Source organism: Hakea prostrata, chromosome 9 (genome assembly GCF_041222555.1).
Source record: "Hakea prostrata isolate BN-2017 chromosome 9, UWA_Hpros_2, whole genome shotgun sequence".
In the NCBI taxonomy this organism is placed as follows: domain Eukaryota; kingdom Viridiplantae; phylum Streptophyta; class Magnoliopsida; order Proteales; family Proteaceae; genus Hakea; species Hakea prostrata.
Genome location: NC_142608.1, coordinates 18,767,969 through 18,791,860, shown reverse-complemented (window position 1 = coordinate 18,791,860; position 23,892 = coordinate 18,767,969). Strand labels below are relative to the sequence as shown.

The window sequence follows — 23,892 nt, the reverse complement described above, 5'->3', positions numbered from 1 at the left end:
CATTAGTTCTTTTTTTTCCTGGATGAGCTTCCAATCTAGGTTAGCATCTTGCTCCATGATATCCACTTCAAGAGAAAGTATGTGGAAAATATTATCCACACAGCCATACATCGAGATGTTCCAATTTTTTAAGAACTGAGACAGAAAGCCAGTTTTTCATTGAAAGGGAGATTTAGATTTTTTTTAACCAGGCAGACTGAAGATCATAGGAAAAATTAGGGTGAGACAACCATGCATTTTGAAAGTGAAATAGCTTTTGGTTAAAGAAAGAGACACCCATGGGTTTGAGAATCAAGGGGTTATGGTCCGATCCAATTGCAGGTAGTTCTTCAACCAACTGGTTAGGAAAGCAACTAAACCACCTAGGTGAAGAGAAGATTCTGTCCAATTTCTCTTTAACCATGCTAGGAGGTTTTTTTTTTTGTTTGTCCAGGTGAATGAGAAACCTGGTGCCGAGATTTCCACTAAATTTTCATTGGAAATCAAATTTTTTTTAAACCTGACAAAGCACCAGACGCTCTAAACACCCCCCCCCCCAATTTTATCTTTTGCATCCAGTAGCTCATTAAAGTCCCCCATAATTACAAAGATTCCGAAAACATCTGAAGAGTGGATGCCAATCATGACCAGAAAACCTTCCTATCATGATAATTAGGAGGGGCATAAATAAAGCAAACAAGGTAAGCATAATCATTCCTCCAGCACCTAATTGTAAATAGTGATGGCTCAGCCTCAATAACTTCAGCATCAAAATTAATAGAATTAAGGATTAAAATTCCCCTTTTTCCCTTTAGAACCATAACTTCCTTCATGACCAGTGACATTGTAAAGATTGAAAATGCTTCAGTTTTTGGCCACCAGGGATAGGTGCTCACGACATTTTGTTTCACACAAGAAAACAAGATTCGGTTTGTGTTTTGCAGGGTCTTTTTAAAGCACTGTTGTGTAAATTTCCCATTAATACACCTCACACTCCACGCCAAGAATTTCATGAAGAGTTGAAGAATAGAGAGTAGGTTTAGCAATCTTTCCCAGCTTTCACAAAAAAAATTCCACCTCCTATAAACCCTAGAAGTAAGCTAAACAAGAGTGCATGAAAAAAAAAAAAACAAAAAAAAAAATAATCGGAGGAAAAAAGAAAAAAAAGAGGAAAACAACAACCCACCCAAAAAAAAAAAAAAAAAAAAAAAAAAAAAAGAAAAAAAAAAAAAAAAAAATGAAAAAAAAAAAAATAAAAATATAAAAAAAAATTAAAAGTAGAGGGAGGGGATTTTTTTGCCCCCCCAACTTTTTGTGTTTGTTTTCTATCAAAATTTTAATTTTTATTTTAAAAAAAAAATATAAAAAAAAAATAAAGATAATCAAGAGCAAAGACTATTCAATAACTAAATTAAATGAATTACAGGAGTCCAAAATACTCCAATCTCAATAAATAAAGGAAAGAAATAATGAATAAAAGGAATAAAGGTTTAAGCGGAAGTAAACAAAAAGGTTATATCAATTTCTTCCTAGTTTACTTTTCTAAATCTAAAAAGTGTTTTTCATGGATCTCAAGGTAAGGTGTTCTCCAATTCAACTCTATTCGCCAAGCAAACTTTCTGACCACCCTCCGCCTTGGATCATCAATAGGTGCGATAAGCGCACTCCATGCAGCTACAAGATCTCCCGCACATGCTATTTCCATCTCCCACTGACGGTGCCACATCTTCTTCATACGGGATGGTTCCTTCATAGGAAACCAGTCCATCTTCCTGTAAAGTTTCTTCTTCTGTGTAGGCTAATAAACAATACAAAATAAAGACGTGAGTTCTAAAGAACTCAGTAAGAAACAATCAACATCCCATTAATATATCCAATAATGCCAAGATACATGAATAATATAAGTGAATGCAAAACATGAATGATACTATGATTTCTAACTATGCAGGTCTCTAATAGTTGACATGCTTTAAGTTATACACCAGCCCTCCTCTGGGTAAGTCTCATCACTCTGATCCGGCAAGGACTCGCTACCTCTGTAGGGACCCTGGGAAAAAGGGAATGTCCACACCTGGCTCTCAATTCCATGGCTGGGGGTTAAGTCAACACTCTCTTACCACGACCGTTGGTAATGAGTATTGGCGCATGTCGGGATTTCAAATCCAATGCAAGGTCATATTGGTTACATGTCTACATGAAGTCCAGATACATCCCCTATGGCACCAACCAACTCGGTTCAGTATCCTTCGCAACCTAGGAGAGAGAGTCCTCAAGGACTGGATACCTCTATTGAACTCCACTCCTTAACCCTATGGTCATCCACATATTATTGGGGCGGATGCTCTCATGATTCCTCACGACACCCGGTCCGATCCTTGGACATCCATGAGCCCAACCCTAACATATGCAACCCTACCATTTATATGACTAACAGTGGACCACCAAGTCACATCACTGTCATCACGGGTCACTTGGTTTCAATCCCCCTACCGAAAGGGTAGTAGCATGTGGGGTACCTAACCATGCAATCTAGACTCTACCTAAATAATGCCATCAAATAGTAAAGACAGTGCTGGAGACATCAGCAGGCAAGTGTCCCATTCCACAGCCTCCTGATATCCCTAGCCAAGATATCCCAAAATAGATACCTCATCTATCAGAACCATACACCAACTACCATCAATCCATAACATCCATAATCAATACAATATGTATATAAGTAAGACAAACAACAGTAAAGTAATATGATTTCTATACAAAACATATGAAAAGCAGCATATATAAAGAAATATGATTTCAAATATACACTAGATTAACATATTATAAGTCTATTCAAGAGATAGGATGAATTGTCCTTACCTGCATATAATAAGATTGTCCGTAAAATGAAATCCGATAACAATTATATGACTTTTCTTTCAAACATTGGTTACCTATATACAGGGTTACAGTAACATATAAGTTAAATGAATCAATTTGAATCAGAACCAAAAATCATTTGGTCTCTGTTTACCGGCTGGTCGCTTGGGCCGGTCGCTTAGGTTGAGCGACCGCCACAAGTGACCGCCCCAAAAACAGTGAGTTTCAATCCGAAACTCAGGCTTCTGATTACTCAATTTCAATCCGGGTTTCGAGTAATCTTGACCTAAGTCTCAAATCAAACACTCCCTAAGCCAAAAGGGTGAGGGAAAACTAACCATTACCATCAATAGATTACCCATAACCCTCCCCTTGACTGGATTAACCTTCTCACGGAAACAGGGTTTTGTTTACGGTTATTCCATCTCAAGTAGATTAAAAAGAGAGTTAAAATATCCAAGGGGGTAATCACAAAGACGAGGGGAAAAGGGTTAATAATAATTTAACGGACAAAGAGAGTAAAGAACGAAGGATTAATTCAATACCTCATGCCAGAGAGTCAGAGAAGGAAAGAACTGATCTTCCAAGTCATTGTAAGTACTCCAGAGACTCTTTTGGATCTTCCTCACAGCCGTCTAACCTCCCAAATAAGCAACCACGAATAAAGTATTGGTTAATTAGACGGAGGTTGCCTTTTATAGAAGTCAGGGGGCAAAATAGGGCAAAATCCCCGAAAACAGACCGGGCGGTCGCTTAGGTTGAGCGACCGCCACTAGTAACCGCCCCCATGTAATTTGCCATACAAGGGTGCTTTTACTAGGGGGTTGATACCCAAGGCCAAATTAGCCCTAAATAAGAGATGGGGGAGATCTTACCTTCATTCCAGACATCTCTGAACAACACCTGACTTTCAGAATTCCAAATTCCAACCAAGGCAGGCTCTTCAAATAAAGGATCCACATCCATGGGTCCAGGGTATGGATCATGGGCTTCAATCTGGACACTCCACAAGTTCACCCGACTAGACCTTCGGGTTCTCGGGCCTGGAATACGGATCTCGGGTTAGAAATATGGGGGTTGTTACAATTATGAATGGAAAGGCCGGGGGGGGGGGGGGGGGGGGGGGCCGCCCCCGCGTGGAGGGGGCGGGGGGGGGGGGGGGGGGGGGGGGTGGTGGTTTGGTGGGGGCGGAGCCAGGGGGGGGGGGGAAGAGAAGCACGCGGGGATGGAAAGCAAGGGAGGGGGAAGAAAAAAGGGGGGGTGAATCCCTTAACAGTGCATCTAAAAAAAGGTTATTTAACGATGTATTACTAGCCATAAGTATGTCATCTACGTACAGTGTCAGAATGACACAATTACCAAAAGATCTCTTGGTGTAAACACAGTGTTCTTCCTTAAGCATGGAAAATCCATTTTCCATCATAGCTTGGTGGAAGCGCACATTCCACTGTCTAGATGCTTGCTTTAAGCCATATATGGACTTCTTAAGCTTGCACACTTTGCGCTCAAGTCCATTAGCTTCAAAGCCTTGAGGTTGATTCATATAGATCTCTTCCTCAAGTTCTCCATTGAGAAAAGCAGTTTTTACATCCTTTTGATAAAGCTCCAAGTCTAAATGTGAAACCCGACCCAAACCTAGCCAGGTCACCCTATCTGTTTTGGGTAAAGAAGGGTTAGTTTAATTATTGACTTTGAAGTTGGACCGTGATTTCAGTTTTGTTTAATGTTGATTTTGAAGTTTGACCGTGATTTCAGTTTTACTATCTTTGAAAATCTTAGGAAGCCATGTCAGACCTTTCTCTTAGGGTTGATCCAATGTCCCAAAATGAGGGATGATGTCTTCGTGGGCCATCTCAGTAGAAGATATGGTGTTTGACCCAAAACCCATGGATATTGATGATGGTGTTTCCTTATGGAAACCTTAATTGATTTGGTATTGAACTACTCACTAGTGAAGAAGAACTCGGTTGATGGACCTAAAGCTTAGTTGGACCTGGTTTGAAGACATCTCTCCATACTAGGTAAGTAGTATGATGCGTTGAAAGAAGCCCATCGAAAAATATTGAAGTTAGGCCCATTAAATCCCTATTTTTGAACAAGCTGTCTAGGCAGTGGCATTTTGGTAATTTTCTGTTTTGAAGGTTTTTAAAAGCTTTATTTCTTTTAGTTTCGTGGTAAACAATCCCACTAGGTTTCTAACTCTCTATGGAACATGGAAAGGACCTTAGATCTTCCTCTTTGGCAACCAATCAATCAACAGGGTCAGTTTGGTCAGTTTGGTGAAATCCTAGTAATTCTTGGACTCTGTGTGCTATTTAAAGAGGGGGAACTCCATGTTTTTCAATCCCAATCTGTTCTAAACCTTTGGCGAACGTGGGAAGAGCCCTAGATCCTCTCCTTCAAAGCCAAGGAAGACCCTCAAACATCTGTTCAGATTTCTTCATCGGTTTCTCTTCTAAAAGGTTGGTATTCAATTCGTTTCTTCTTTAATTCATTCTTTCTTCTCTACTTCTGATATTCTGATTATGAGAAGGTTATTACACTGCTGTAATAACCTCTTCTCTAATTCTTTTAGCCCTAGAGTGAATTCCCCAATTCACTCTATGTTCTTGAAGCCATATGGCGATGATTCTTGAATTTGATTCCACCAACGATCTTGATGATACTTTCCCTGAATTTTCTACCTATCTTTATGATTGTGGGGAAGGTATCATACTATTACCATGACCTCCCCTTGTGTCCTCATGATTGAGGAGTTAATCCTTGTTTTTCCTTGGACCAATTGGCAACCCTTCTAGTTTCTATTAATTCATTGGATCCTCCCCAAGACTTTCTTTATTATGATTTCTTTATCTTTATTCCCTAGGGTGAATCTTTATTCTCCCTAGTCTTCCCATGGGATATTAGGATTTCTTTCCTTTGAATTTATTTACATTCTTTTCTCTCATTGGTAGACCCATCCTAATTCCATTCTTGATTTTGAAATACTAATGAGATGTTCCTTTATTTATCTTGGGTTGTTTTTGTGAGAGTTAATTATGGGTAACTCTCATGGGAGGTAACCAACTCTTTTGAGAGGTAACCATATCTGAGACCCTAATGTTCTTTTATCGTTTGGAAACTTCCCAACACCTTTTCATATTGTGCATTCTTTGTTTCTCTTTTCCTAGGGTGAATCTTGATTACCCCTAGCCTTTCCATGAGAGCCATCAGTTTTGTTCTGAATCTGCGCACCGAAGAGGGGTGAATTATTTAAAATACCTAATGAACTCTTGTGCTCAATACAAATATATTTCCCGAAACTAGACTTCGTAATGGACTTCCAGGAGAAAACCCCACTCAATTTGACCCCATATAACCTTTCAAATCCCTGTCCGAAGTTGCTGAACTATGTTTGTCAAATCCTGCTTGCTCATCAAAGAAGATGAGCTTAGTTGGTGGACCTAATGAACTCCAATTCTTGATCTGAAAGTATTTCTGGAAACTAGACTTCTTGGTTTACTCGTAGAAGAAAACTTCACTCAATTTGACCCTGTATAGCCCTCCGAATCCCTGTTTGAACCTTGCTGTTCTGCCTTGGTCGACTGACTGGTCGAGTGGGCCACTCGACCAAGCACTCGACCAAAGGAAGGTGAAATCCGAGAAATTGTAATATTAGGGTTTTTCACTCTTATTTAAACCCTACTTCGAGTTTCTTAGTTACGGCAGCCTCCTAAACACTTTTTAAACATGAGAACACCTCTCCGAAACTCTCTCTGGTGATTTCGAAGATTCCTCTGCAGATCTGAAACCTCGCTTCTCTGTTCTTACAATTCAAGGTTAGTATCTCTTCTGAATTATTAATTCTCTTTTCTTGATCTTGTTCTTGATTGAGATCAGGAAGTTGATGCTGCATCCTTGCAACCATCCCTTCGTGATCTCCTTCGTTTCTTTGAGATCTATGATCATCATCATGATCTCAACCCTAGCCGAAGATTTTCTTGAAACCCTAACCCTTGCTTGAGTTCTGGAAACTCTTGTTAACCTCCCATGCGAGGGAAACCTCATGGGTAATATTTCTAGTAACCTAAATTAGTTTTCCATGATTTTTTTATTGCCTTTGGCCAATTATTTAATTTTCTTTCATTCTGTGATCTCAACCTTTTTATGGGAACCATAAGGTTGAAACCCTAAATTCTTGGGTTAAATCAAGAACCCAAATTTTAACCATGACTTGATGTTTTTATCTTCCTATATGATTCTAATACATCCTAGGAAGTTCCCCTTCGAATTTCGGATCAATCCGACTTCAAACGAGGAAGTTATGGCCAAAGCAGTCTGTACAATTCCGTACTGACTTGCTTGGTTGACTGTTTGGTCGACTGGGCCAGTCTACCAAGCACTCGACCAAAGGAGTTAGTAGCTTCGTTTTTCGCCCGAATTGATTCGTTTGCTCTCTGATCTTTTAGGCATCTTTCCTAATGTTGTATCTATGATTGTTAGGAGTCTATTTGCTAAGTTTGGAGTTGCTCTCTTTGGTTTTGGATCATATTCTTCGATAATCAGGTAAGGACAGTTGATTCCTTAACTACATAGATTGCTTGTTCTCTGGTTTCTACTTTATGAAACTATGAGATTACCTACTGTTGTTGTATTTTAATTCTGATCTCTTATTGTGAGAACAGTAGCACTTATTTATATTATCTTTTTCATTATTCATGTTATATGAGTTACTTATTACTGCTTAATCTGATTTTCCTTTTACATTCTCTTGCATATGATGAACTGTTGGTTGTGTATGTCATGACTAATCTGAGAATGTGTTTGCTTAAGTTTGGTTTGGGAATGGGGGTATCCTATTGATGCTTCTGTCCTTAGACATCGGAGGGAATAGTATGGGTTGTTTTCCGAAGATGCCCATCGACGCTTTCCCAAATCAATGGATGTCATACCTAGGGCTGTCTAGCAGTGTTTGGCTAGGATATACCCCTGTTATATCAGACCCGAATCGGAAGGGTATTGAGACCGAACGACCCGTGGTAGCAATGGGGATTCGTGGGCGCTCAAGACCAGTGAAAAGATCCGTGAGAGGACATGGATCACATTGTGGATACTCGAAAGAGGCCATTTATTGGAGGATTGCATATGGCTAGACTTGGGCTCATGGGCGCTCAAGACCGGTGAAATGATCCGTGAGGGAACATGAGAGCTTCCCGTTTACCATATGTGGATAACCAATAGGGTTGATGAGTCCGTAGTCAGGGACTATTAGGACTCTAGTGGAAAGGATACCGGAAAGGATCGTCGGGGACGAGGAATGGAAGTATCCCGGACCGAGTTGATGTAACCGAGTAGATGACTTGCATTGGGCTAGGCTTTTCCCTGACATGCGCCGGTACTTATGCCAAACGGTTGTGAGAGAGTGTGTTGACTTAACCCCTTACCATGGTTTGATGTGGACTTTACCCATTACCAACCGGCTGCTTAAGACCGGTGAAATGATCTGTGAGAGAATCCAAGATATCTTAAATGGTTGAGGATGTGAGCGGACTTACCCAAAGAAGTACGGTGCTATGACTTAAAGCATGTCTGCCATAGAGACCAGCATACATAGAGTTAGATGCATTCATACATTATTTGTTTCATATTGCATTGCATCTTGTTATGGTTTGCTTCCATGTTATTTATGTTGTTATGGATTAACTTGCCTTACTGAGTTTCTTTCGAAACTCATTCCTTTTTGTACAATCTTTTGTTAGACTTCTCTACAGGTTTGAATACTATGACGATAAGTATGAGTAAGCACAAGGTGAAGAAGATGAAGACTGAAGGAGAAGAAGAGCTGACTGAAGATGTGGATTAGATTCCTTTTGTTCCTTCTAGACTTATCTTTTACTTTACTTGTATTAGCTTAGAGCTTTACTTAGATTTTGATCTACCTTCCGCATGTGTTTGTAGGGTATATTTCCGCTATACTCTACAGTTGTCTTTTGAATTGGTATCTTGTTATTCCGCACTCTGATATTCTATAGTGATCCTTCTGAGATCCTTTCTTGACTTTTATTATAAATTACTTGAACATTATGATTTGTTCTTGCTTTTGATTATGTTATTGTGCAAAATGGATATGATCGTTCCTAAACTTGATCTTTTGGGTTGTGGATCACACTCTCGGGTATGCCAGATAGGGTACCGGTTGAGGGGATGTGACACTAAATGAGCAACAATGGCTAGTATGAGGCGGATTGAGGCAAACCTAACCACAAGGGAAAAAGTTTCCTCATAATCAACGCCCTCTCGTTGGGTGTAGCCCTTAGCCATTAAACGAGCCTTGAATCTCTCAATAGATCCATTCGCCTTTCTCTTGATCTTGAGAACCCACTTGTTCCCAATTGCCTTTCGGCCCGGCGGCAAGTTAACCAAGTTCCAGACATGATTAACTTTCATCGACTTTAACTCTTCATTTATTGCTTTCAACCATTCTTTTCAATTTGACCCCACAAGAGCTTCATGCACGCTCTTCAGTTCATGCTCATCGATTGAAGTCATCTCACAGTTGATCTCTTCAAGAGTTACCATGTAGGCTTCATCCTCTATGTTGAAACGTCGACGAGGAACTAGCCCGTGCCCACTACGGCGGAAGTGCATGTCAGATTGCTCATCCTTGAGGTAGCCATCACATCTACACTCCCACTCCCACTAGGATCTTCTGGATGAACCCCAGGTTCATTATCCAAAATCTAAATCCCTGGAGTGACAAGACCACTATCTTGTATTTCAATGAATTCAGATGATTCTTTGTTAACTCCTGAAAGAGATGGAAAATCGTTCTCCAAGAATGTTGCATCCCTAGACTCAGGTTCCGTTCTCCTCTCACTCTCATCTAGTCCAATGAAGACATGACCCTTTGAGGGTTCAGAACATCTCACAAAGATACACTTTCTTCCTCTGGGTCCAAGCTTTCCATATTGTTGAGAAGTAGAGTAAACATATGCTGCACATCCCCATGCACACAAGTAACTCAAATCTGGCTTCTTTCCGGTCCACAATTCATATGGTATGGAAGGAACCGATTTGGTTGGAACTCTGTTGAGGATATAGGCCGTAGTCAACTAAGCATCTCCCCAGTAAGAGATGGGTAGATTTGCCTGTGCCATCATGGATGTAATACCCCCCGTATTTCTAACCCGAGATCCGTATTCCAGGTCCGAGAACCCGAAGGTCTAGTCGGGTGAACTTGTGGAGTATCCGGATTGAAGCCCATGATCCATACCCAGGACCCATGGATCTGGATCCTATGTCTGAAAAGCCTGCCTTGGCTGGCGTGGGAAATTCTGGAAGTCAAGTGTCGTTCAGAGATGTCCGGAATGAAGGTAAGATCTCCCCCATCTCTTATTTAGGGCTAGGTTGACCTTGGGTATCACCCCCCTAGTAAAAGCACCCTTGTATGGCAAATTACATGGGGGCGGTTACTAGTGGCGGTCGCTTAACCTAAGCGACCGGCCCAAGCGACCGCCCGGTCTGTTTTTCGGGATTTTGCCCTATTTTGCCCCCAGACTTCTATAAAAGGCAACCTTCGTCTCATTAACGATTACTTTATTCGTTATTTCTTATTTGGGAGTTAAGACGGCTGCGGGGAAGATCCGAAAGAGTCTCTGGAGTACTGACAGTGGTTTGGAAGATCAGTTCTCTTCTTCTCTGGCTTTCTGGTGTGAGGTATTGAACTAACCCTTCGTTCTCTACTCTCTTATCTTCGTTAGTTTGGTTTTACCCTTTTTCCCTCGTCACTGTGATTACCCCTTGGTTATTCTTTACCCTTTTTTTTAATCTACGTGAGATGGAATAACCATAAACGGAACCCTGCTTCTGTGAGATGGTAAATCCAATCAAGGAGAGGGTTAGGGGTAATCCACTGATGATAGTGGATTGTTTTCTCTTACCCTTTTGTCTTAGGGAGTGTTTAATTCGAGACTTAGGATGAGATTACTCAAAAACCGGATTGAAATCGAGTAATCAGAAGCCTGAGTTTCGGATTGAAACTCACTGTTTTTGGGGCGGTCACTAGTGGCGGTCGCTTAACCTAAGCGACCGGCACAAGCGACCGGTCGGTAAACAAAGTGACCAAATAGATTTCGGTTTTGATTCAATTTGGTTTATGTGACTTATATATTCTAATAACCCCGTGTTTAGGTGATTACCGTTTAAAAGAAAAGTCTACTAATAATTACTCGGATTCCATTTTACGGACGTTTCAAGTATATGCAAGTAAGGACAGTCTATCTTATCTATTTATGTATACTTCAAAGCATGTTGATTTAGTAATTGTTATTCTTAACTGTACTCAATATAAACTGCTATAGTTTCATATATAATGCTGTTATACTACTCGCTGATTACTTTGATTTCATATTTACTTTATGGTTTGTGATTGTTATGAGATGGTGGTAGTTGGTATATGATTATGATAGTTGGGGTATTCCTTTTGGGATATCTTGGCTGATGTTATCAGGAGGCTGTGGAATGGGACACATGCCTCGCTGATGCCTTCAAAGACTATCATGATTAATTGATGACATTGTTAGGATGAGTCTAGATTGCATGGCTAGGTACCCCACATGCTACTACCCTTTCGGTAGGGGAATTGAAACCGAGTGACCCGTGATGACAAAGTGATGTGACTTGGTGGTCCACCGTTGGTCATGAAATGGTAGGGTTGCATATGTTAGGGTTGGGCTCATGGATGTCCAAGGACCGGACCGGGTGTCGGGAGGAATCATGAGAGCATCCGCCCCAATGATATGTGGATGACCATAGGGTTATGGAGTAGAGTCCAACAGAGGTAGCCGGTCCGTGAGGATTCTTACTCCTAGGTTGCGAAGGATACCGAACCGAGTTGGTCGGTGCCATAGGGGATGTATCTGGACTTCATGTAGACATGTAACCATTATGACCTTGCATTGGATTAGAAACCCAGACATGCGCCAGTACTCATTACCAATGGTCGTGGTGAGAGAGTGTGGACTTAACCCCTAACCATGGTTTGTGAGCCAGGTGTGGACTTTCCCTTTTTCCCTGGATCCCTACAGAGGTAACCAGTCCTTGCCGGATCAGAGTGATGAGACTTACCCAGAGGAGGGCTGGTGTTTATCTTAAAGCATGTCAGCTATTAGAGACTTGCATAGTTAGAAATCATAGCATCATTCATGTTTTGCATTCATTCATATTATCGTTGTATCATGGCATTTTTGGATGATGGATGAGATATATGATTGTTTCTTATCGAGTTCTTTAGAACTCATTCCTTTATTCTTTGTATGTTTTTAGCCTATACGTAAGAAGGATTTGTATTCGAAGATGGGCTGGTTCCCTATGAAGGAACCATCCCGTTTGAAGAAGATGTGGTACCGCCAAGTGGGAGATGGAAATAGCATGTGCGGGAGTTCCTGCGGGTGCATGGAGTGCGCTTATCGCACCGGTTGATGGTCAGAGGCGAAAGGTGGTCAGGCAGTTCGCACTGAGACTGGAGAAGAATTGGAGAACCCCTCACCTCATTAAACCGGAATCTAAGTTCATTGACTTAGAGAAACAAACCGGAAAGAAACCGATTTAAACACTTTTATTCCGCTGCCCTCATTTTTGACTTATTCATTATTCTTTATTTTCTTTCCTTTGTTATTGGAGCATTTTGGGCTTCGTAATTCATTTAATTTAGTTATTGAATATTCTTGCTCATGATTATCTCGTATTTGTCTTAAATATTGTTGATAGACTAAAACCTTGGATCTTGTGACGGATCGCACCCACGGGTTGCTCGGGCGGGTAACCGAGACCGACGGGTGGGGTGTGACAGAGTGGTATCGGAGCCATGGTTTTACGAAGTCAATAATAATTAATACAAGTATTAGACGAGCAACTGAGTCATAGATCCGAAGTGACTCAAAAGAATTAGAGTGAGTAATAGAACATCTTTCGTTAGAAACAAACCGATAAAGTAAGTGGATCCTATTTTGAATAACTTACAATAAGTCAAGTGAAATATATTCTCACACAAAGAATTATCAAGAAAATGCATAAGAGACAATAATACAAGTGCAATAAACATTAATCGTGTTTCATTAATAAGATAAAGCCTTACATAACTTGGAGCGTACTCTACGCTTTACAAAATGTTAGGGAATGAACATGTGCTGAATAAAAACTACAATAAACATATCTAAACCCTAAGGTCGCATCTGAATCATAGTGAATCAAAACCTAGACCTATCTACCGCTGTGGTGGTGGTGGTGGAGCTAGTCTCATCCGGCGGAGTATGTCAAGGCACTCGCTATCCGGCCCCTCATCTCTACCCGCCTCGCTCGAACGGGTCCATCCGAGTGAACAGACCCCTAGCCCAAGGTGGTGCGACCTCCGAAGTATCCTGAGTCCCGGATGTGCCTCCTGTCTCGAACTGGGAAGGTGGTGGCGAGTTTGCATGATCCTCATCATCAGTCTCTACATCCATGTCCTCCGCTCGGCCGGCATCTCTCGGTGAGTTTGGTCCGCCCGTTAAGTGCATCCGAGCGACCAATCTGTATCCTATGGTACCGCTATGCCCAACTGGGATAGTCTCCTCTCCCTCGAAGTCGACCCCGAAGTGCTCAAAGATCCGTGTCAGAAGCCGCCCGTATCCAAGGTTTGCTCCCCTCGGATGTGTCACTCGGTAGATCATGGCATTTTGGATTATGTAAGCCAAGTCTACCTGGTAGCGAGTGTACACTGAAAAGGTCATCATAGCCTGCATGAGTGAAATCTCACTCGATGACTCGCCTTAGGCAGCAAGTTCCGTGCTATGATCCTGGAGATGATCCTGCATGAGGGATACAGCTCAGTCACTGACTCTACCCCGCTGCACTCCTGTGGGCAAATGCTCGAGTAGATGAGAGCTCTCTCCTCCCAGTGAATGACATCGTCGACTCGACTCAGCCCCGGCTCGAACCATCTCTCCCGTCGCCCTGGATGTATGGCACGTCTAGGATGTGAGCCAGCTCCTCCGTGGTGAAGCGTATGTCCGTGGTCTTCACCCGGCTCTCTATCACTAGCCTAGTGTTGTGCTCTCCATCCATCTCTCTCGTGGAAGGTCAAAGTTGCTGTAGAATAACCTGACTAGCTTGGGATAGGCGTCCTCGTTCAAAAACAAGGTACCTCTCCAACCCACAGCCTCAAATCTACTCTCCATCTGGAACTGTGCTACCTCTGAAGTCACTACTGGTCGACCATACTCGATCGCATGATGACTGAAGTGGCCAAAGTATAGCTCCCGTGCCTCCAGGGATCTAAAGTAGTCTGGATGGACTGGGTCATGTGCGTCACCTCTACCTCTACCACGACCTCGGCCGCGAATGGGTACTCTCCTACCTCCGCGGGCAGCCATCTAGTGAGAAAATCTGTTTTTAGGCGGAAAAAAATGCAAAATGAGAAGCCATGAGATGTCTAATAATTACATATTTGTGTAAGAATGCGTAGTGGACAGTAGATCTATGCCTAGACATGTTATGGGATGTAAAAGAAACATTTTTGCACAAAAGAAAACCTAAAAACAGCTTACACATTGTAGTTCTATCATGCAAACCATAGAAATGAAGGTTTTCATGAGATGATTACCTCGTGGTAGCGTGTATGCGTCGCGTGGGAAGTAGATCCGAAGCCAACGGAGTCTCCAAAATACCTTCCTAACCCTTTGCACGAAATCCCCAGAGCCCAAATTGCGTTTTGAGAAATGTAAGAATGAAATATGACCCAAAAATCGTATTTGAAGAGTTGCTGTCGCACGTATTTTGGGGCGGTCACTAGTGGCGGTCGCTTAAGTTAAGCGACCGGCTCAAGCGACCGGTCCAGTTACTGTTGCACAGAATTTTGGATTTTTGGCTATGTTTTGTGGATTTTTGGAATTTGTGCTTGCTGCTTCTTCTTTTTGTGAATGTTGGTACTGTTGTGGAATAATCTTGACTTGTGGAATCTTTTCCGGATTTAATCTTTGAGCGTTGCTAATCTCCCGAATTCTTTCGTGGAATGGTTCAATTAAGGAATCGTGTCGTTAATGGTCAAGATGGAGAAGAAGGTGGCGAGAATCAGAATCATGTTGAGATACCTGCAATAAACACTGAAACTGAGCCTCCCCGTGTTGAAATTCCTTCCACCAGTGGGAATCCTCCACTGGCACCGCAAGTAGTCTCTATTCAGGATGTGATGAACATTCTGGGAAATATGATGCATCAGCAGCATAATCGTTCATCGCTATGATGCAAGGTTTTGCGACTACTCGCAGAATGCCCGTGCAGCTTTTAATCCTAATGGAGCCGATACTTCGCACTGGTAATGTTGTGGACGGTTTTGCCCCCGGTCCGCATGCAAGATTGATGGAGCATTTCTTGAAGCTTCGCATCCCAGCTTTATCGGTATTTCATCGGATGCATTGTTCCCGAACAAGTGGATCCGAGAGTTGGAGAAAGCTTTTCGCAACCTCCGTTGCAATGAAGCTCGAAGATTCTTTGTGCAGAAAGGTAGATCGCAGGATGAAGCCGATGCGTGGTGGAATGCTACCGGACCTATTTTGGAAGCTTCGCACCCGGTTCTTACTTGGAAAATTTTCAAGGATGCATTTTGCAAGAATTATTTTCCTGAGTCTGTGAGAGATGCTAAGGAAGCGGAGTTCATGGCACTCACTCAAGGACCTAGTACTGTTCTGGAGTACCAGAAGAAGTTTGAAGAGTTGTTCTACTTTGCCCCTGATGCTTTCAAAGGTGACCGTGAGAAGGCAAAGAAGTTCTTCAAGGGTTTGAGGCCGTCACTGAAGACTTACCTGGCAATTCATCCTATTGTGGATTATGCCGAGATGGTACAGAATGCTAAGAAGGTAGAAGAGAATGAGAGAGAGAATTATCTGCTCCAGCGTTCTGTCTCGAACAGGAATAGTAAGTTGTCTAGATATCCCATTTTCATCACACAACCATTTTAACATATCGGAGAGATACTCTCTACCTCTATCTGTTCCAAGAGTTTTAATCTTTTTATCTAATTGATTCTCAACTAAGCTCATGAATTTCTTAAAACATTCTAGAGCTTCTGACTTATGAGAAATTAAATAAATGTGACCATACCGTGTATAGTCATCTATGAATGTAATGAAATAAGCTTGTCCTTTTCTAGTATGCACATTCATGGGTCCACACACATCTGAATGAATAAGTTCAAAAGGAAGAGAAAGCTCTCAAAGCCTTTTTAAATGGTTTTCTAGTTGCTTTTCCTGCTAGACATGACTCATAGGTTGGCAAATCAGATAGTGAACCTTGGCCTAAGATACCTTCTCTTACCAACCTATTCATCCTATCTAAGCCAATATGTCCTAGTCTAGCATGCCACAAATTAGAATCAATACACAGTATTTTGGCAAACAAAAGCATTACTAGGATTAGATAAATTATCAATTGTATCTACAATAAAACCATTCTGAAGAAAATCATAACCATAAACTGTATCACCTAGATACAAAACCAAAGAATTGTTTTCAAATACATCTCCAAAACCATGTCTCATAAACCACTCTTGTTTCTGTTCCCACCTTGATTACTTTGCCTGGACCGCTAAGGTTGAGCTTTCTCTCTCTTGCGCTTAGAGCCTGCACCCTTACTAGTGCTAGCTTCAGCGGCAAGTATTTCAGTGTGAGGGGCATCGACCAACATCTGATTCTCCTCTAGTTCAAGGTGCTTGGCAGCTTGATCAAAAGTTTTGACATCATCAACATGAGTTAAGAAGATCTTCATATGCTCTCAAGTCTTCGGCAGTGACCTGATGACTACGAAGACTTGCTCCTCATCAGCCTTTTGGCACCCACATGCACTCAACTCACTAATCATGTTAAACATGATGGTTATATGCTGCCTCATGGTGTGACCCTTACGCATTTTATAACCATCAAAGGTGAGTCCAAGCTGGCAGCCTCTTGTGGTGGAAGTACCTCCATACTGGAACTTCACAACCTCCCACAAAGACTTTGCAGTCTATGCTTCTCAAACCGAAGCATCAGGTCATCCCTCATGGAGCTCAAGATTGTAATCCTGGCTACCTGGTCTTTCCTCTTCCAGGCATTGTATGAGTCAAGGTCCCTGCGATGTTGTGCAGTGGTACCTTCTTCAGGTGGGGACATGGTATGGTTTATGGTTTCCAGCATATCTTGCTCTTCCAGGAGATATTTTACCTTTCGGTGCCACAGGTCATAATTCCTCTCATTTAGCTTATCTCCTTTAGTGAGGTCATCTTCATTGACCACGGTAACTGTGATGATGCCAGGCAGTTACTGACCAAATGGCTTGTCGGCATTTGTTGTCTTTCATGCTTTCTATCATCCTTCACTGATAGTTACAGGGATGATAAAGGAGAAGTTCGTTATGGAATCGTAACCTTTCATGGAATATGGATCATTGATGGGTCTATCACTGTTCCTCCTGATCAAGCTAGAGAGTTTCGGCTTAAGATCATTGATTTCCTATATGCTTTCATGTCAACTATGGTCTTTCTTGCGATCGCGTTGTTGGATCAAAATGCGGTGAATTGTTTCTACCCAACACCATCAGATGAAACAACGGAGATCGTTACAGCAATACCAATTGGAATTGGTATGATTGGCAGTGTGTTTTTCCTCAAATTCCCTACTACTCGTCATGGAATTGGGTTCCCTCTTTCTCCTCGCTAATCTTTTTGAGTTTTGCGTCCATTAGTTTTCTTTCTCTTTTTCTATGTTTACTTCCTTCATATCCATCAAAGCAGAACAATGTTTTCAATCCCCGTATGAGTTTTCTTTTATCATGCATTATCTTTTGTTATGTGTGTCATGAATTCTTGAATTCTTGTACATTTTTAACGATACCCTAAAAAGGGAATTTCTATGAAGTGTGATTGCAGCAGAGGACTCAGGTCGACAAGACTAGTATTTCTTTGTTTGTTGTTTTGTTGCGTAAAAAAGAGAGAAGTGATATTCAGGGCTTTTTGATTTAAAGTTTTCTAGGGAAGGTTTTTGCTTCATTTGTAGTGTTTTTGAGAGACTTCTATCATCTTTTTTTCTTATTACATTGTGAATCATATTCAGTTTCACATGTGAATATCTCATTTGAAGGAACTCAAAAAGAGAAGCTTCATGAATCCCTTTTGAAGATCTTCTTCTGTTCCTTGTGGTGTTTGACTGTCCCAATAGTTTGGCAGCTTAGCCTGCAAGCAATGCAACTTAGGTGATAAAAAGTGGGTCTGACTTGGGTGTTGCATAATTAATGTGCAGCACCTGCAATTTACGGTCGAAATCAAAATTTTGACCGAGATTTTAATCTCAACCGTTTGTTTTGTAATGTCGTTGAAATCCACTTTTGTAAAACAAATAGTCAGATTTTAATCTTGACCATAAACTACGCTGTGAAGCACAGCCCAATAAAAAACATATATGCTATAAAAAATTAAAAAAAGATAATAAGCATAAAATATGTTATTTATGATGCTTTCCTTACAGTTTGACTTTTATGCCAGCAATTTAGGTTTTTGTTCAATGTTTTATTTTTATTTTTATTTTTTCGATAATTAAATTCAATCTTTTATGAGCACCCTCCAAAGAGATTTTCCCAATGACCTCTCCACCATTTTGGGTATTCAGGTGAGAATGCCAGTGCTTTAGATGTTATCGCAGAATATTCTTTGGCATTTAGGTTATTTGTTTCTTAATTTATGTTATAGCTTTCAGAATTTTTTGTGTACATAAGTTGTGAATGCCAATCATAACCGATATTAATAGGTTTTTTTTCTTTTTAAATTTTAAATAGAAGAAGAAAACATTATATTACTTAAACTCAATTACAAATATTAGGTTGTAGACTACTATAGTCTACTTCTAAATTAGTAGCCATTAGTGCTAAATTCCTAATCCATTTATGAAGCACAGGGGACGAGACTATATTAAACTTAAGTTCTTGAGATGTCCTAACATTCCACAGTAATTGAGATATTATATTTAGTGGCCAAGTAATAGGTCCAGGCATAGGTAACAGATTTGGTAATTGACGATGCGTACTCCAGACCTCCCTCAATTCTATCCGTTGGACCTTTCCTGCTGCAAGTCCTTCTTGTTGCCTCTAGTTCGTCCTCCATCCGTATTTTACCAAAGTTGATGAACCTTATATGTCCATCTATAGCAATCCCCATGCTCCATCCTGCAACCTTCATCCGTTTGTTATAAATCCCTACACAAATTAACACAGAAATACTATTAGAAGGTATGACTGAAAAAATCTGTTCTTCAACAACATTAGATAGATAGTCATCATCAAGTGCGTCCTCCCTTATCATGGGGGAGTCGCAATATAAATTATCATGTAGCTGCAATGCTACAATCCATTGACCTACTCTTGAGAATATCGTCAATGAGTTTGGCCTCTTTTGTTTGAATACCCACGCATTCCTTGCTTCCCAAATGAAGTAACATGTTATTATAAAGGTTGAAAAAAACCAAGGAGCCAGATTGTGATCTATTGAAGATCGGAGATCCTGACACAATCTCAACAGAGATGTATTGCTCCACCTCTCCGTTCTTAGCCCTAAAGGTCCAGAAGCATGGATTTTTTTTGTCCATTCGCATGACACCAATATATGCCAAATGGTTTCAGAGCCCTTCCCGCATAATGCACAAATATCTTGGGTATTCATCCACTAAGCTAGAGTAGCCCTTACTGATAGTCCATCATTGAGAACCTGCTAGAAAAAACTTTAAATTTTGGATGAAGTTTTTGTTTCCACAAAAACTTTCACCAATCTGCAACCCCATGCACTTCTGGTGGGTAATGCGACTAGATAATCGCGCGAAAGGCTAACTTAACCGAAAAGTCCCCATTTGGGGATAGCCTCGAAGTCCATCTATCCTGTTGATCAATCAAAGTAAATGGCAAACTTATGAAAGGGTTGGGGTTAGAAGAGTTTAAAGAAAGCTCCATATCAATCAGTTGTAGATCATTGAACACTTCAGCCACAGTAGCTTGCTTGCTCCATAAAGTAAAGTCTTGTGACGTTGTCATCAAGTCTTGTTGCACATTTGGCCATGGATCAAACCAAAAGGACGTTTGACGTCCATCGCCCACCTGTCGCGTCACCACAAAAGAAGAGAGGGATATTAATAGGTAATTGTAAGATGTTTACTCTACTTAAAGATTTATTAATAATTTCAGCATTTGGGAGAGAATAAGAAGCCACCCCAACCCCCATTAAAATAAGGGAACTAAGAGATTTCTCCTAGATTTTCTTTTTCTCTTCCTTTCATTTTTTGAGTAATTTTCTGTTACAAGTGTACTTTGTATATTTCTTTTGGGAGATAAGGATATTACATATATCGTTAGCAAGTGTCAAACTCCTGACCTCTTCACTAAGAAATGAGGTCTTACCAATCAAACAATTCTGCATTGGTTTTTTTTTTTTTTTTTTTTTTTTTTTGGTGATTAATTCCTCCTAGATCAGACAAATGTATAGGAGTAATCGATAGAAAATCACTTTCTTAATGTTCACTTCTATTTGTAATTCTTTAAAGTAAATGAAAAGATTTTACTGGAATCTAAGGAGAAAAATATATAGGAGACTGAGGATGTATTTCTTTTTGCTGATACTCTCCAAGCAAAATTCTGGTTTCTTTTATTCTCAAAGAACAAAAGATGGGTGGTTGGTACAAGAGAAATTTAAGGGATAACTAGAGGTATTTTTTGACTATGTTCTAATTGTGACCGTTGGATAATAAATTGCCAGGTGTCACAATCTTATCAATTAATTCCAGGGAATTTTAGGAAAATGAATTGTAGAGGATGTGAACCCTGTTGATGACCATGGGTAAGTTGGGAGGAGGAGAGTGTTTGTGTAGCTGAGCTGAAGTTTCATTCATTTTGCTTCTGATACAAATTATCTTTTCCTCAGTCGATATTACCAGAATAGGTCCATGTATGGAGACTAATATTCCAAATGATAGTTCAATTGCTTAATAGAATGTAAATCATGAACAACAACTTCCTCTGTTTCTTCCTTTTAAAGCATCATCAAAGGAATTCATCAATTTCCAGCGTATTCCAAAAGTTAAAATCTAAAAGAAAATCTTCATTACAGCCTACGCTATCTTCTTCCAGAGAATCATATTTTCCAACCTGTATCACCCGCTGCAAATCTTCAGCATGTTCACTTGTGTAGCTTGATTTGCCTTTCTCCAATTCTTTATCAAAAGAGTTGCTTTCCTGCTCCAGTCTGGTAGACCCTTCAATACTAGGAGAGAGAATAGTCATGCCTGTAACTTCTCTTGAATCTCCATTGCTAACCGGTAAGTCAGGAGCGATAGAAGTAGGTAGTCTTCCCAATAGCCAAGGAGAACTTTTGGGGAAGGTCCATTGGCGAAGGAAGTCATCATTACAACCTATGCTATCTTCTCCGAGAGAAGCATCGTTTTCAACCTGTATCACTGGCTGCAAATCTTCAACACGTTCACTTATATAGCCTAACTTGCCTTTCTCCAATTCTTTATCGAAAGAGTTGCTCTCCTGTTCTGCCCTAGTGGAGCCTTGAAGGCTAGAAGAGAGAATAGTCATGCCCGTCATTTCTCTTGAATCTCCATTGATAGCTGGTAAGTCAGGAGTGGTAGAAATAGATAATCTTTCCAATAGCCAGGTAGAACTTTTAGGGAAGGTCCACGGGCGAGGCCTTATGATTTCATGTTTCTTGCTTGCTAGACTTCTGGGTTTCACCTCTTCCAGTTTCAAAGTAGTAATATCAATTTTCTTTCTGATGAAGTGAGTGTACCAGAAATTTTTTATATCATTAGCTGTTCTTCCTGGAAGCCTGCCAGCAATTAGGGACCATCTGCATATACAAGGTGGCAAAAAATCATTACACAATAGAATGGATTGAACTTCTGATGGTAACCCGACTCAGAATGCAAGTTTGGCCTAACTAGAGGAAAAGCCATTAAGAACCCACAAGGTTGGCCAGGATGATGTTAATTATTAGCTCCTATTATAGAAAAATCAAAAGGCTTAATGATAAACAGGGCCAACCGGCCAACCCGAGCTAAGGATGGACCAGCGTCCATCAGCCCTTGGAACTTTAATCTACAATTTGCCACCCATGTGGAAAGAAAATTTCCAGCCAACATGTTTTCCATTCAGTTTTGTCTTCCATATCTTCAAAACTATAGAATTCAAAACATTGTTTGGTGTTATTAGGGACAAAATGAAAGAGACGTTCTCAGCCGTTATCTTCCATTGCTATTGTTCATAAAATTCTAATTTTCTCTCCTCTGAAGAAGTGCATAATTAAAAGACTTCATAGTTATTAGGGTTTATCTATTCCGAAGAACAAGGATAAGTGAGAGAGAGCCATTAATTTTCCAATTTAGATAAGATTCCTGTTTAGACAATTTTATGAGATTTTTTTATTTTATATTTTAATTTCTAGAGAATAAAAATGACCAGCTTCTATGAATTGTTGCAATTGTGAGATACTGAAGAAGGAAGAAGGTGAAAAAACAGCAGTACTAGAGAAGTGGAAGGAAGAGAAGGACTTGAAGTCGAGTGAGTGGGGTAGCAAAACTTGTTGGACTAGTTAGAAATTTTTTCTGAAAAATACTCAAAAAAATGACAATCAATGGGAGAGTGGCTTCAATGCTGCGTAATTAATGTGCAGCACTGTGCTGCGAATGATTGAGATTTCGATCTCGATCTCGATCTCAATCTTCCATTTAACAAAAGTGTGAAAAATACATCTAGCCCAAGTTCAGACTCTTTTCTTCTTTCCTTTGCTATATTCCTGGACGGCTGTACTCATCAATTCCTTATTGTAATTGGTTTCTTAACTAACGTGTGAATAGAATCCTAGACTGGATGACATATAACACATGTCGTGTGGGATAATCTTCATATTATCTGATCTCTCCTATATAACAGCACATCAACCTAAACTTTCTTTGGCTGAGGCATTCTAGCATTTTGCGTGTGAAGCATCAAAAGCTGCATTTAAAAGGTTGCACTTGCCTGTTGCCTAAGAGCCTGTGAAGCCGGAGGAGGAGGTCAACTTCATCGTGCGTGAACTCTCCTCTCTTTATACTAGGTTTGAGATAATTTAACCACCTCAACCTGCAGCTCTTTCGGCATCTTCTCAGCCCTGAAAAGAAAGACTTCCATCATTTAGTACCTTATCTCTCTCTTTGATAGAAAATAAAAGAAAACAGTCATCACTTTCTCCTCAATGCTCCCACTCCCTATCTCTCTCTTTACTTGTCTAGAAAGGAAGAAAAAAATTTTGGATGAAAAAAAAAACAAAACAAAAAACAGAAGTACCCAGAACCTGCTCTAAGGGGAACTTTGCTCCATTTTCCTTCTCCATGTTTCTCTATGCATTGGCGTAGAAGGTTATCTTCATCTTCAGTCCAAGCTCCTTTTCGTAGACCAAAAAAATGTTCCATCACTACGAACTGCTATTTACTTACTAACTAGCCAGTGACTCTGATCGACGTAACCTACTTATAGATGGGAGAGTAGTTTTTTTGTTGGGAAGAGGGATGGGCCCCGTAGGTAGGATATTGCGAAATTTCTCTCACCTCGTGGAATATTTAAAATCGCATACTTCTTGTTGCACTGATAGGTCTACTATTCTTACCCAAAAATAAATGTCTACTATTGACAATAAGTTTTTTTTTTTTTAAATAAAAAATTGATAAAATGTTAAGCTACATAAATGAAAGTTTGACAAAGCTGTACGGTACAATCAACAATCAACCTCTCAGACGTCAGAAACAGAAACATACTAAAACCATAGGCGTTGAGAAAGACTCCAAGCTTCATAGGTCCCCCATGGCCCCAACCCACCGAACAAACAAAAAGCGGGACTAAAAAGTTTCTTAAATGTTGATACAATCCTCGGAGGCCATCAAAGGAGCGGCCATACAGCTGCAAAAAGCGGGGACTAAAAAGTTTCTTAAATGTGGATACAATCATCTGCGGCCATCAAAGGAGCGGCCATCCGGCTGCCGCTCCAGATGG

At 40.5% G+C, this 23,892-nt stretch overlaps 1 protein-coding gene and 1 pseudogene across 1 annotated transcript; one reads left to right on the top strand and one right to left on the bottom strand.

Annotated features, from left to right (window-relative positions):
* The first annotated feature begins 15,096 nt into the window (after positions 1–15,096).
* Positions 15,097–17,546, top strand: LOC149004923 (protein DMP4 pseudogene; annotated as a pseudogene).
* Positions 17,547–20,884: 3,338 nt separating this feature from the next.
* LOC149004922 (transcription factor MYB3-like) lies at positions 20,885–23,315 on the bottom strand. The gene is made up of 3 exons (XM_089169534.1): positions 23,183–23,315; positions 22,885–23,014; positions 20,885–21,715 (listed from the first exon to the last, which is right to left on the bottom strand). The coding sequence occupies exons 1-3, from the start codon at positions 23,313–23,315 to the stop codon at positions 20,905–20,907; spliced, it is 1,074 nt and encodes a 357-aa protein (XP_089025660.1). The 3' UTR covers positions 20,885–20,904.
* Between the last annotated feature and the right edge of the window lie 577 nt (positions 23,316–23,892).